The sequence below is a fragment of the Aquarana catesbeiana genome, linkage group LG01 (genome assembly GCF_042186555.1).
Source record: "Aquarana catesbeiana isolate 2022-GZ linkage group LG01, ASM4218655v1, whole genome shotgun sequence".
NCBI classification, from domain to species: domain Eukaryota; kingdom Metazoa; phylum Chordata; class Amphibia; order Anura; family Ranidae; genus Aquarana; species Aquarana catesbeiana.
Window position 1 is genome coordinate 883,003,019 of NC_133324.1, and position 14,901 is coordinate 883,017,919.

The 14,901-nt window shown below is 45.2% G+C and overlaps 1 protein-coding gene across 2 annotated transcripts in view; it reads right to left on the reverse strand.

Annotated features, from left to right (window-relative positions):
• Nucleotides 1–14,901, reverse strand: part of ACOX3 (acyl-CoA oxidase 3, pristanoyl) — a 195,462-nt gene that overhangs the window by 81,873 nt on the left and 98,688 nt on the right. For both annotated transcript variants that reach the window (XM_073610777.1, XM_073610785.1), the window contains exon 11: nt 568–688. In XM_073610777.1, the coding sequence (XP_073466878.1) occupies nt 568–688 (121 nt within the window). The remainder of the gene's footprint in view (nt 1–567; nt 689–14,901) is intronic.

Here is a 14,901-nt window from a genome sequence, read left to right on the forward strand (position 1 = left end):
GAGCCATGCCGCACGACCGCGCAACAGTTAAAGCAACGCAGTGCCGAATCGCAAAAAACTCACTGGTCAGGAAGGGGGTAAATTCTTCCAGGGCTGAAGTGGTTAAGGTTTGACCTCATATTATATGGTTTTGGTAAATCTGAAGGAAAAAATCTACAGAAAATTGTATAGTGTGTATCCAGCTTTAGACTGGCTGAACAGAAACAGGTTACGATTTTTTTTTATATATGAAGTTCAACCATGTATTTAGCCTGAAATTCCCAGCACAAACTCATCTGATATACAAACTAAAATAGAGATTTCAAAGACAGATGTTTCCACTTTCCATATCCCCTGCAGCAATAGTCGGTAACTAAATATTGTTTGTTATGAAAAAAAAAAACAAAAAAAAAAATTTGTCTTATCAGTCAGCTATCAAGTGGACCTGACTTTCTGGAAACAGGTTTCTTAATCCCTAATAATTTCCTGGAATTTTTCTAGACTGACTGATTATTGGGTGGATATAAAACAGTGGTGTGATATCTAAGCATCATTTTTTTGACAGTAATCCTCTTTCTGGTCACTTACTAGCTAGAAAGCCATGACCTCCACATGCTTCTCGGCATTCCTGTGCCCCCTGCTGTGCAGTCCATGAGGCCAGGGGCTTACCGGCACAGGACAGAGCATGGATCTCCTTGCCAAGTTCAGCCTGAAATCAACAATACACATGATAAAATCACAGAAAACATTCTGTCCTTCATTTAAACCACAACTTTAAACAATGCTGGCCAAGGTCGTAGATCATTTTTTTTCCTGGGGGTGGAGAATAGTTAGGCAGCGCACACAGCGAGCTGTGGTGAACTGTGGGTATGGCAAAATTGTGCCAACAGTGGAAGGGCTTAAAACTTGAACGTACTCGCTCTGCATATGGTAACATTTGCAACTGTACCCAAAAAAACATCCTTCAATTACTATGCCACAAAATGTATCATTATTGGAAATTTCATCTGTGGAGGTGTATTGCCCCAGGCTCTCCTCAGATTGAACTTTGTTTTTAATTGCTACTGCACTCACCAAACATCTTAGAAACACTCATGTCCTTTCTGTCAGTTTGGCTTTTCTTTGTTTTTATTTCTCTTTGATTTTTATTTATGCTCGTTATATAATTTGTTGATTTTTAATGAAACGTGCGGACTATGACTGTCATGCACCCAGCATTAAAGACAACTCTGTATTACCATTGGTCATAGTTGAAAAAGGAGGTGGGGCCTCTGAAATGTGTTGTACACGCCCCTCCACTCCCCTGATGCTTGCTACCTTGGTTCAGGGAACCTGTAGACGCCGTTGCCTTTCCATCTCTCTGGCGGGTCCCGAATTTCGTGCATGACAGCTACTTGCCGGTTGCACTGCACAGCTCTCCTATTGTTCCAATGTCGTTTACCTAGATGTAAGTGTATACCTGTGCTTTGTAATAAATGGATACATGCTTTTATTAATATGTGCACTGTGTACAATATAGCAGTGGTAAGAGCGTAGTGGTCAGGAGAACGAAGTACACAACATAATGTACGAGGGTTCTTCAAAAAGTTTTTTGCATTTTTTTAACTCTATTAAACATAAATTGCAGAAACTTTTTGAAGACCCCTTGGATGTAGATTGCACAGAATTACTGTATTATGTTTTTTTTTTCTTAATGAGTTTTGACTGTTGTATTGTTTTGCTATGCTGCCCTTCAGAGCTGGTACCTCCTGAGAGTTAAGGGTTAACTCTGCTGGTCAGGTTTTCCCATGCTTTTTGGGTGCTACTGCCCTCTACTGGAGCCACTGTATAGGTAGAGGGAACTGCCTCCATGATAGATAGGTTGCTCCATGCATGGGAAGGGAACAGGAGCTGTGCTAAGTATGTGATTGCCACCTTGCATGATATCATACCTTGGCAGGAACCCAGTTAGGGTTCCAAGGACATGGTCTTGTCTTATCCATCTAAGGACTGAAAGGACTCTAAGGACTTTCTTCTATTTACAAGGTATGACTACCTCAATGGGCAGGGGCACCAAAGAACACTGAAAAGGCACTTTGTGGAAAGGGTTTATGAAGAAGCTCTAATTGTTTATATATACCTCAACAACTTGAGAAACTTCAAGCTCAAGAAACATTTTCTTTGACTTTGTCTCATCTGAAGTTACTGAAGGATACAAATAAACGGGTACATGCATGCATGGAGTATCACACATATGGTTCACACCAGGGGACAAAATAATACAAGAGAAGATGCAGTACACAGGACTAACACGCAGTGGAGATATTCATGTAAGGCTCTATTGCCATTGCCAAGGACTACAGTACTGGTGTCTAGGTGCATAAAGCAGCCAGCCAGTCGGAAAACGGAGGTGACCTGGCATAGGTGGCTGAAGGTCCTGGTGGTGAAGGAGCTTGTGTTTTAAGGCTTCTTCCCTAGTGACTGGTACCCCAGCCTTGGGTCTTATTTGCGGTACGGGGCATTCTAGGGACCCAGCCTGTATGTCACAGAAGGTGGAGTAAGGCCTCAAGGAAAATAAGCATTGGTTATGTACAGAGTCAAGCTTCCTGGGATTGAAATTTAACAGCTGTGCTGGTTGGGTCCAGTACCTGCTCGGTGGCACTGGCTCAGAAATACTGCATGAAAGAGAGAAGTGTAATATTAACTGTTATTCATAGTGTACTGAGTATAAAGAGTTAAGGAACTACGCCACAGCTTACAAGGAGTTAACCAAAGTCTGTGTGGAGAAGTGCCTCTTAAATGGACAGTAATGCCTTAAAGGCATATCCGTACATGGACTGTCAGCCTCTAGGAGCACTAGCGAGCATTCCTCCCTATCCCCAGTCTGGACATCGCCCCCACACACAGCATTCAATAGTACGAAATGTACAGAGCAAAGGGGTACCTAACACACAGAGCGCATTGGTCAGGAGTGCATAACCAGTACAGATCTTCCCCTTAGAATAGCTCCACCTCTGTAGAGTTCAATCCTTCCCTTAGTACAGCTCTCCGCAATATGGATATCCCCTAGAATCCCTGCACGATACAGCTCCCCCTAGTACAGATAACGCACCCCTCCCCATACAGATTACCCATCGCTAGTACTGTTCCCATAAGTACAGATCTCCCTTCCCCATTTGTACAGCTGTTTTTCAGCAGAACAAGCTCTCCTTCAAGTTTATCAATTTAGAGTCTTCAAACAAACCATTTGCCACTGACAGAGGTGCTTACAATGATCAGTTTTTATTCATTAAGGTAAAACCTTTATCCCAAAAGAAGAAAAAACTATTGATGTAACTGCTTGTGTAAATGCAGTGTGAGCAGGAGTTTGGCTTCAATTGGTTAGTGTATTTAAATCTGCTAGTATATCTAACCCTCTCCTCCCCCCAGGCTGACAATACTGCTGTTTGCTGTGCCCCCTGTGCTCCTTCATTCCAGAGCGTAGGCACTATAATACAAAAGGGGTGTTACAGGTCAGATCACCAGGTGAAAACAGATGTGATAAAAGCCTTAAAAAAAGAAAACTGATGCAGCCACCACATCTAAGTATTGGTAAGCTGCAACACATTACATGTTTGGTTTTAGGGATTAATACCTCTTTAAGCTTATAAAGATAACATAATTTAAAAATAGCTGTGTAAAAATAGATTTGAGTTTATTTTTAAATTCTCTTTAAAGCAAAAATTCCACAGCAACATAGCCAAGTGCAAACAATTTGTAAACTAAATTGAGACATTTTAAGACAAAAGTAATGTGGAAGAAGACTCAAAGGAAAATTGGATTTAGAATTCAGACAGCTAAAAACAGACTTTGGCACATTCTGGAGAAGAACAAATTCAGACGCTTTTTAACAGAAACAGTCTATGAACCTGATAGTGTCCTGAATATGCTGTGTTTAGAGGGCATTGCCAACATCGGGACATGGGGCCAGTGATACTGTTGTTTTTTTTAAGAAGTTAGTGTTACTAAACCCAGGACCCTGCAATCACTATATCTGGTCTCCCACAGTACACAGAACATGGAAATGCAATTATTTTAGTAAATATAAACTGCTAAATAACTTTTCTCATCAGCAGTATATAGATGCCTTGTGACTTTTCTTAGTGTCTGGTAAAGCTTGTTCTATAAAGTCTGCAGGGCCCCTGACCCTATGTCTGGACAGTGCTGATTTGCCCTGTGCTGATCACATGCATTCTCCCAAAAAAAAAAAACCTCTCTAGCCATACACACCAAACTGAGCATGCACAGCCTGACTTCAAACACTCTGTCATATCCAGACATGTTTTGGTGTCAGTGGAAGAAGGGGAGGATCTGTTCATATAGGATCAAACAGCCTTTTTTTTTTTTTTTTTTTTTTAACAAAAGCAAGCTTTATTGTTGAATTTAGGACATTTATACATCGACAGTACTTAAAATTGCATGTCAAGAGTTGGTCGAGAAAAAGAGGCAAAAAAATAAGGAGTAGGGGGGCGTAATACATTGCTTATACATATGTATGCTTGTTGAAGAAAGATACAACGTCACATCAAATCATGCACGATTACAGCAACATCAATAGCAATTCCTATCGGATAGAGTGGTCATAAATAGCAGTCCCTTCCCTTGGTTTAGAAGAGTATGGTAAGCTAATCCGTACAGGTGCTTGTCTTATCTAGCCATATATCCCATACTTTATGGAATTTAGTTGGGCAGCCTCTGTTTTTGTACATCACCTTTTTATATGGTAGTACTATATTAACTTCTCTGATCCAGGCTTGTAGAGTAGGGGGTTCTGCTCTCATCCAGTGCTTGGCTATTAGTTTCCTAGCACTAAATAGTGATTCGCTTAGGAGTGTAATCAGGGATCTGTCTGTGATGGCGTCTGGGAGTAACCCAAGAAGGCATGGCCTAGGGTCAAGTTGAACTGGTGATCCCATGTGGTCGTGAAGGAATTTTATGATTTGTGCCCAGTAGCTTTGTATTTCTGGGCATGACCAGAGTAAGTGGAAAAATGAACACGGGTTGCTGGAGCATCTTGGGCAGTGTGGGTCCTGATGTGGGGAAAATTTAGCAATTCTGGATGGTGTTAGGTATGCTTTGTGTATTATATACAGCTGGGTTAATCGGTCAGAAATTTTAGGTGACGTGATTTTAACGTTTGATAGTATATCTTCCCAGTCAGAGATGTCTATAGGCCCCACATCATCCTCCCATCTAATTCTTGCCGTGTCCACGATTCGTGCTACCGATTTGGTACGGAGTGTATTGCAGAGGTTGGATATGAGCTTTTCTGGGTTTGTCCCTGTGATTATGTCTACAAGTGGTAGTACTTAGGGGTTGGGAAGCCCGTGCCCGAACTGGGTTTGGAGCGCGTGCCTCAGCTGTGTGTAGCTAAATTGCATCTGGGGGGAGATCAAATTCCTCGCAAAGTGTCTGGAAGCTTCTTATTCCAAAGACAGTAGTAATCTGGAACAAGAACACTATTCCCTTGGCTGCCCATCTAGTGGCACCTGGTAGAGAGATCAATTCCCTCAGTTGGGGGTTGTGCCATAAGGGTGTGTGCGAGTGATAGTAGTCAGCTCCAGATAGTTTAACTGCTTTTTCCCACACATGTCTATGCTGAGATAGTAATAGGTCTCGGTCTTTACGTTTGTTATGTTTACTGGCTTTCCTGAATATCACCTGTAATGGGGAGTGCATATCGCCGTTTGGTCTTTTGCATATTAAGGCTTGGTATCTAGTCTCGTCGGTTTTATGGATATGGTAAAAGTGCGAAAGTTGTGCCGCAACGTAGTATGTGTATAAGTCCGGTAGGGCCGCACCTCCCGAGGTGGTTGGGTTTTTGAGTATGTTCCAGGCTAGCTTATGTCTGTTGGGCCCCCATATAAAGGAGTTAACTATTTTGTCAAGAGATCTAAAGATACTAAGAGGGATGAGTACCGGGGAGTTCCAGAATATATATAGGAATTTTGGGAGCAGTATCATCTTAAATAAGTTGATCCTGCCTGATATGCCCAGGGGGAGTCTTGCCCAAGTTTGTGTACGGGATTTTAAGTGTAGAAATAATAGTTCAATATTGTTGATAATGTAATCTAGCGGGTCTTTGGTAATCTCCACTCCCAAGTACTTAATAGAGGAAACTCTCTGCAAGGGGAGTGAAGCTGCAATTTGTGGCGGGGGCGATACGTCAAGAGGGAGGATTTGGGATTTGGACCAGTTCATGTTTAGGCCTGAGTGTTTTCCGAATTGTTCAATGGTCAGTAAAGCTGCTTGAAGGGATGGGCCCGTGTCCTCTAGGTAGAGGAGCATGTCGTCTGCATATAGACTTAACGTCTCAGTCAGAGATCCTATGCGCAACCCACGTATGTCCGGGTTTGTCCAAAGGGTAATGGCAAGGGGCTCCACCGCAAGGGCGTACAACAGCAGGGACAATGGGCACCCCTGACGAGTTCCCCTTTTCAGAGGAAAGGGGTCAGACATCCATCCGTTCACCACAACCCGGGCCATAGGGGAGCAATACAGCAGTTGTACCCATTTTATGAAGTTTGGGCCGAACCCAAATCCTTTTAGACATTCCCATAGGTAACCCTACTTCACAGAGTCGAACGCCTTTGCGGCATCGAGGGTCACGATCGCTCTATCTCCCATGTGGTCATGTTCCGCCTGGACGCTCATGTGAAGGCGTCTTAAATTCATGGCTGTGTTTTTCCCCGGCATGAACCCCGTCTGGTCAGAGTGAATAAGCGTAAGGATGCTGTTATTGAGGCGCATAGCTAGTATTTTAGCTAATATTTTAATATCGGCTTGAAGAAGCGAGATTGGGCGGTAGGATTCAGGTAGGCGGGGATCTTTTCCTGATTTGGGAATTACTATAATTACCGCTTGGGGGAGGGTTTCAGGAAAGGTCTCAGTGTCAAAAATATGTTGGTATAGTGCCAGTAATTCAGGGGTCAGAATCTCCGAGTATGTTGCATAGAAGTCTAATGGAATGCCATCGCCTCCAGGCGCCTTAGCAGGGGCAAGGGATGCTATGGCAAGAGCTATTTCATCTACTGTGAGAGGAGATTCCAGTTCTTCCACTTGGGATTCTGAGAGTTGTGGGAGGGGGATGTTCTGAAGGAAGGTCCTGGTTTCCTGAGGGGTAACCTCAACCTTGGAGGAGTATAGATCGAGAAAGCTTCATTATGTGGGCCAGCCAGGGTTACCGTTACTGGGGGGTGTGACTCTTGTCGGGCTAAATATGCTAGTAACTTCCCTGCTCGCTCTCCCTGCTCAAATGAACGCTGTTTCAGAAAGAAAAGTTTCTGTTTAACTTTCTCGTAGTGAAGTTGGTCCAATAGGCGGGTGTGGAGTTTGAGTGCGGCTGCCCTGTCAGGGGAGGGGTCATTTTGAAATTCCCTTGTCAGTACGTCTGCTTTGGCTGAGGCTTGGTGAAGAGTTAAGTTAGAGGAGGTTTTAATTCTGCGAATTCGTGAAGATAGGATAGTGCGGACACTCTTTGTATATGTCTTCTTGGTCTTTCAACAGTGATAACCAGAAGGGATGGAGACGCCACGCAGGGGGTCCCATTTTCGGGTTGAGCTGTAAGGTCGCCCAACATGGAGAGTGGTCAGATAGGGTTCTAGTATGGTAGCCCGAGTCCGAAAGGCGGGGAAGCAATGTGTTGGACACCAAAATCAAATCGATTCGGGACATAGTGGAGTGGGTTGCTGAAAAGCATGAATATGCCTGAGAGGTGGGATGTTTGTAACGCCATGTATCTGTCAGTGAGAATTCTTGTAGTGTCCGTCCAAGTCGAGTAGTGTCAGGGAGGGTTGTGTTTGGGTTTGTCTGTGTTTTATCTTTTTGGGGGTTTGGGACCATATTAAAGTCGCCCAACCATATGGCTGGTATGTTGGGATGTTGTGCCATGTATAATAGGCCTTCCGTGACTAGATTAGATTTGTATGGTGGGGGTATATAAAATGCCATTATGAGGTATTGTGAGCCATTTAAGGTGCAGTGTAGGAAGATAAATCTGCCTTGGAGGTCAGTGCGTATGGTGATGACTGCAAAGGAAGTGGTTTTGGCTACGAGGATTGATACCCCCCTCGAGTGTGGAGAGTGGGTGGCATGAAATGGCCATCCTATCAATGGTCGCTTCAATGCGAGTTGAAGTTGGCCAGTGATATGTGTTTCGACTAAGATTGTTATATCTGCACGGTATGTTTTAAGGCAGGCAAAGACTGCAGCACGTTTAATTTTATCACGGATCCCACGGATATTCCAAGTGAGAAATTTTAGGTTAGCCATAATGGTATGGTGTTTGATTGTATTTGGAGGGGCATGTGCAGGGTATTTACATGGGCCTGAGCCATCACTCTCCACACTGAAGCAGGTCCACCCCCACCCCACGTCCTGACTGATTGCCTGTACATGTTCTCATAACGTTAGTCCTCAAGTTATAACACGTATTCTTCATCTTAACTTTTGCTTTAACATTTCCCTTGCCCTCCCTCCCTGCCCTCAGTCGCCCCAACTTGACTGGGGCTTGCATCCCAAAACGTGTGCAACATATATAAACTATTTCTTGCAAGTTACTTGGCATAGAAAGAAAAATTTCTTGAAAAAACAAAACCAGGTGCACATTGAACCAATCAATTGCGGCAGCTGTCTATAGGACAGTGCCAGTATTGATATGACGGTCTCCCGTCGAGGACGAACAGATTCTGGATATAAATTCAGCGATAGAGTAACGCTGCTACGTTTTCGCTCCAACGTGGCGTTTAGAAAAATGAAGATCAGCACATTTCGAATTAGCCTAATGTGGCTGTGTGAAGTGTGTGTTCTTTCCCCTGTGCACCTCCATAGCATGGTGCAAGTTCGAGAAGAAGTTCAGGAGGGCAGGAGGAGAAGGCGCTGGCACAGTAATTCCGGGTGTATGGCTCTTCACGCGGGAAGTTAACAACAGCAGAGGGAGAGTTCCCCGGGGGGAGGGGAGAAAGTAGAAACGAGGAGCAATGGGGGAGAAAGGAGAACATGTGTATATGAGCTCATGGCAGTTCAGCAGTGAAGAGGGGCATAATAGGAAGTTCCAGTCAGCAGAAGGGGCCTTGGTGCCTCGTTGTTATCTGCCATGACCGCAGCATTGTGGGTGGTTTAGGATCGGTATACATTTTGTAATGGTCACTTGCGGCACAGGTAAAATGGGTAAAGGGCATGTAGAAAATTAAGAGGAAGCACTTACGGTAAACGGCCGGTATGTGTTTCAGGCAGGTCGATTTCTTTGTGCGTCCAGGTGGTCTACCCATGTCGAGGCCTGACCAGGGTCTTCAAAAAAATGCACTCGATCCTCTCCTACTATGCGCAGGCGAGCCGGGAAGAGCATCGAATATTTAATGTGCAGTGCTCTCAGGCGGCACTTGGTGTCAGAGAAGCGCGCCCTCTGCCTCTGGACCTCCGCCGAGAAATCCGGGAACGCTGAGATGAAGCCAGATCGAAATGGAATGTTACCCTTTAGTCTGGCTAGTCGCAGAACCGCGTCCCGGTCTCTGAAGTTTAGCAGCTTTGCAATGAAAGTACGTGGGGGTGCACCCTCAGGCGGGCGACGAGCCGGCATGCGGTGGGCACACTCCACCACAAACGTAGTCGAGAAAGCATCCCTGCCATACGCTGTGATTAAAAGCTGCTCCAGGAAGGTGGCTGGGTCCGTGCCCTCGGAGCCCTCCGGTAATCCAATAAACCGGAGATTGGACCGGCGGGCACGGTTCTCCAGATCGTCATGCTTTTGGGCTAGTTGTTGTATCTGGCGTTGTAATTCGTCTTGTGAGTGCTGCATGGGGTGTAATATGTCCTCCGCCTGCCCAATCCTAGTTTCAGCCTTGGTTACTCGCTCCCGGAGTTTGGTCATATCATGCCTAATTAGTGATATATCCACCTTCACCTCCTCTATCTTTGAGGTCAGTGTGGATTGGCATAGAGAGATTGCCTCCAGTACCTTTGCTGTGCCATCCGGCTCGGGCTCCAAGTGTGAGGCCGCGTGAGGTGCTGCCGAGGCGCCATCTTGTCCCTCCGGGTCTCGCTCCGTCCGTCTGTAGCGGTCGAGAGATGTGGAGGCCGCGCTTCTTTTCGGCGGGGACATGGTGATCTGAGGTCGCAGCGTTGGATCCCACAAAGACAGGGGGATAAGACAAATTTTTAGGGTGCAGGATGTGTAGAAAAGGATCTGCCACGAGCGGAGCTACAGACACGCACGTCTGCTCACATCGCTGTCCAGGCCACGACCCGATCAAACAGCCTTTTTACACAATGTGGATGATTAACCCCTTAGGTTCCACAGTAAGTATAACAAGCATGTTTTACTGCATATATAGACTGATTTTACTGTTGTGGCTTTAGCAGCCACAACAGAATGACCCACTCTTAGCTTTAAGAGTGGGTCATTCATTATAGATAATGTATAGTCTTTTTTTTTTTTATACGAGAACCCCTAACGGGGCTTTAAAGCAGCCAATTCAGTTTTATTAGTACAAAAAACAGGAAAAGGGAGGGGAGAGAAGGAAAGAAAAGGGGGGAAAGTGGGGTTAGGGGTGATGGAGGGGAGGGTGAATTGGAAGGGTGGAAAAAGGGTGTGTGACAGAGAGGGACAGGGGGGGAAAAAGGGGAAATGTGTAGGGGCTGGAGTGAAAAGAAACCATATTAGACAAACGTGCACAGTACAATCATCAAACAGTGAAAGTGACAAACGATGTGAAAATGCAAAGGTAGTGTCGGAGCTAATTACCTAATTCAGCAGAACTGAACAATAAAACTGAAATGTTCTGGATACTGAAAAATTAAGATATAAGTAAATCATGACAGGGTCAGCAATGATTTAAAAGGACCAAGTCACTAAAGAAATATCACAGTCATTCCGTGTGTGCTTACCAGTATTTGCTGTCAGTCTGTGTAGCCTGTCTCCAGATTAGAAAAGATCCAATAAATATCCTCTGAGAATTCCCATATTTATAGGAAGTGCCAATTGGCTAACTCCCTTCAGGTGTCAGTATGCCTTGCGTCCTCCCCCCTCCCCCTCCACTGGGGTTAAAGAGCAGCCCCGCTGTGCGCCCTAGTGTGATCCCCCCGGCGTTCCGGAAAGGAAGACACCTTCGGGCGTCCCCGTCACCCAAAATAAAATAATCCACGATGCTTAAACTGAACGCAGAAACGTCAGAATTCCTATAATAGGTAATTATGTGATCCAGGCAATTTTAGTAGATGGTGCACATATATAAGTTTGGTACTGTTGGATTTGTCTGACACATGTTGACCTTTTCACAGTGGACAACCATCCTCTGAAGAGGACCCGGGAAGGGTCGAAACGCGTCAGAATTTACGTATACAACTTCTTTTGTTCCACATATATGTACTGTATTACCCTCATTTATAGGCAATATCTGTTGCTACTTATTTTAAGGATCTAACATTTAAGACAACCTTGGTCGCCCTTTAATGCATTGTGCCTGGCACTTGGTTTAACTGTATGCTTTGTTCACTGTAATGGTATGTCAGATTCAGGTCATGTCTTGACTCGAATAGTCAGTACTTATCCTCAGCGATTTTTATAATATGCCATTTATATATTTTTTGTACTTAAAAAACTGAATTTTTTCAACTATTGATATTGTACTTCATTGGCTGCTTTAAAGCCCCGTTAGGGGGTTCTCGTATAATTTTTTGCACTTTATGGGGTGTGCGGCCCACCTGTCTACACTCATGTGAGTGCCCATGTTGTTTGTTATGTATAGTCTTTTTTATTTAATTTTAGCCCCTGCTTATAAAAGAGGTCAGTTTGATGTAAATAATTGTAGTGCTAACACCCCCTCACCACCACCAGCCGTTCCTGGTTCGCCCTATTCCTGCATGGCAGGAAACATGCATTTCCAACTTGCATCCAGACATAAGAAATCCGTCTATGGGATTGTTTTATTAGGGAAACAACTTGGACAGGGTATAGGGATTATGGGATGCCCAACATGACTTAAAGAACAGATGAGGACAAATTTCCTTTCCTATGCACAAGAATGAAGATCCTGGACTGTACTCCCTCCGGAATAAATGCAGTCTCTATGGATCAGTGATAGGATTTTTGATGGATCAGGAGCTCTCGGTTCCCTTTGGAAAAATAGCACAAAGTTGCAAACTGTATGCAGAGGTATCCTGTCTCCTTTGTAGAACTTCACCCAGTCTGATGCTTGTGGATACTACCAGCTCACCTGGCTGAAGAACTCCCCAAGACAAGGGATCAGGATTTAATACAACACTGTCCTTGGAAAGTATGCTACCTCTGGCAGTCTTTCCCCTTGTATGGCCAAGGTACTCACACTGTCTTTTGATCCCTGCTGCACTGGGCAAGACTCCTGTTCAGGCCTCCAACTGACCAGATCTTCCCATCCCAGCCCAGATGTCCAAAGGTAATGGAGACTCCTCTTTTAGGCTTCCTCTCCTTCCTTTCCTCAGATACTGTCTGAAGGCAGAGCCTCTGACCCAGGCTTTCCTCTCAGGCCACACGACAGCAACCTCAGCATTCCATCTTCCACCCGCATCTCTGCTGCTCAGGCTCCACCATATTTATGGGCTGGTTCAGCCATCTGCCAGGCCTCCTGCCCGGGGATTGGCCCAAACTCCCATCAACATTCAGACCCAGCCTCTTCACCTCCGCCCACTAGCTTCTAGAAGTTTCCAGTTACCTCCAGAACCAGGAGGAGGTGATATGGTACTGGTCTGCAGAGCCTTCTAGCCTGACCTGAATCTGAACCCTGACCCAATAAACAGACTCACAAAATGTATTTGTAAAAAATGTGTAGCACCAAAACAAGATGACAATAAACAATGAGCGAACAAAAACCAAGTCCAAAATAGTTAAAATAAAGTCCTCACAGCTGTAAATGAAGAGAACTCATGCACAATATTTACTTTTAGATGCTGCCCCAGGCGTTTCCTATGGACAGAAGCAAAGTAGGCCTCACGATATCTGCTTTCGGAGAGAGCCTCGGCCTGGGCAAACCCTCTGTGGGAGATGCAAAAGCCCATTATCCAGAGTTAACCAGAGTTTGTGGCTTCCTTTCTGATGTTTGCCAAACAGGGTACGAGAACAGTTGCCGATTACACCATTGAGTTCGGTACTTTGGCAGCAGAGGTTGCTTGGAATAATGAGGCCCTCATGGCTGCTTTTTCTCATGGTCTGTTGAATCACATCAGAGATGAAATAGCAGCCCGAGACATACCCACGGAGCTGGAGAAGTTGATCACATTTGCCATCCTCATTGACTCCAAACTCGGAGAGAGACCCTCTTATGTAGCACTTGCGGAAGCCTCCTGTACATTTGGCTCCGAGCTTTGGAGTCCCACCCTTGCCTCCCATACCTCCTGGTACCGAGTCTGCAAGTGCGGTAGAACCCATGCAGTTGGGCTTCACACATCTCTCTGCAGATGAGAGGGCCTTTAAGAGGAGGGAGAGATTGTGCCTTTATTGTGGCCAGGCAGGTCACTTTTTGAAGTCTATTCCTACCCGTCTGGGAAACGCCCGCACCTTGATGTCCTGTAGGGGACAGACCTTAGGTGGCGTTTTTTCGTCCCCAGTTATCCAGAAGGTTAATCCCCTGGTACCGGTTACCCTTTCTTGGTCTGAGTCGTCCATCGAGATACTGGCTCTACACGACTCTGGGGCTGCAGGGCTGTTCGTAGATGGTGCCTTTGTGTCCAAGCACTTGATTCCGCTGCAGCTTCATGCCACTCCACTTGTCATTGTGGCTATTGATGGGAGACCTCCACAGCCTGCCCATGTGACTCATGAGACTGTTCCGTTGACCATGGTCGTAGGGGCTCTTCACCATGAGATAATCCAATTCCAAGTCATTTCCTTACCTAATTTTCCGGTGGTTATTGGTTATCCTTGGTTACAGAAGCACAACCCCTTTTTTGATTGGCCTCATGCTGAGGTTCTTTCCTGGTTGCCACAATGCAGGGAGACATGTTTTTTAAAGTGGCTAAGGTCTTGTGCACCCCTTCTCTCTCCACCCGGCCAGAGGAGTTTTATAAATTTTGCGATGTCTTTGACAAAAGGTCAAGCCGGTTGTTTGCCTCCGCACCGGTGGTATGATTGCGCAACTGACTTTCAACCTGTTGCCATACACCCTCGTGGTCGGGTCTGTCTTGGAGGACAAAGCCATGGAGGAGTATGTGGCTGATGCTCTTTCTCGAGGATTCATCCGCAGATCCTCCTCTCCTGCTGGTGCTGGTTTCTTCTTTGTGAAAAAGAAGAATGGTGAACTGAGACCTTGTATTGATTATAGGGGTCTCAATCACTTAACGATTAAGAACGCGTATCCGATTCCTTTGATTACGGAGTTATTTGACCGCCTCAAGGGAGCAAAGGTTTTTATGAAGCTTGATTTGCAAGGGGAATACAATCTCGTGAGGCTGAAGGAGGGAGACAAATGGAAAACTGCGTTTAATACCAGAACAGGCCATTATGAATACATCGTTAAGCTGTTTGGTCTTTGCATTGCTCTGGCAGTTTTCCAGGAATTTATCAATGATGTCCTCGGAGATTTGTTGCAGCTATGTGTGGTGGTTTATCTTGACGATATTCTCATATTTTCCAAGTCCCTAGAGAGCCATCACACAGATGTCCGCCGTGTGCTGCAGAGGTTGAGAGATAATAACCTGTATTGCAAATTGGAGAAGTGCAAGTTTCTTTGTGAACAGGTTAAATTCCTGAGTTATGTCATTTCCACTGCTGGTTTTTCTATGGACCCAGAGAAACTTTCGGCAGTACTACAGTGGCCCTGACCTGTGGGTTTACGACCATTGCAGCGTTTTCTTGGCTTTGCCAATTATTATCGGAAGTTTATTTGTAACTTCTTGTCTCTGGTCAATCAAACCCCTGACTGATATGACCAGAAA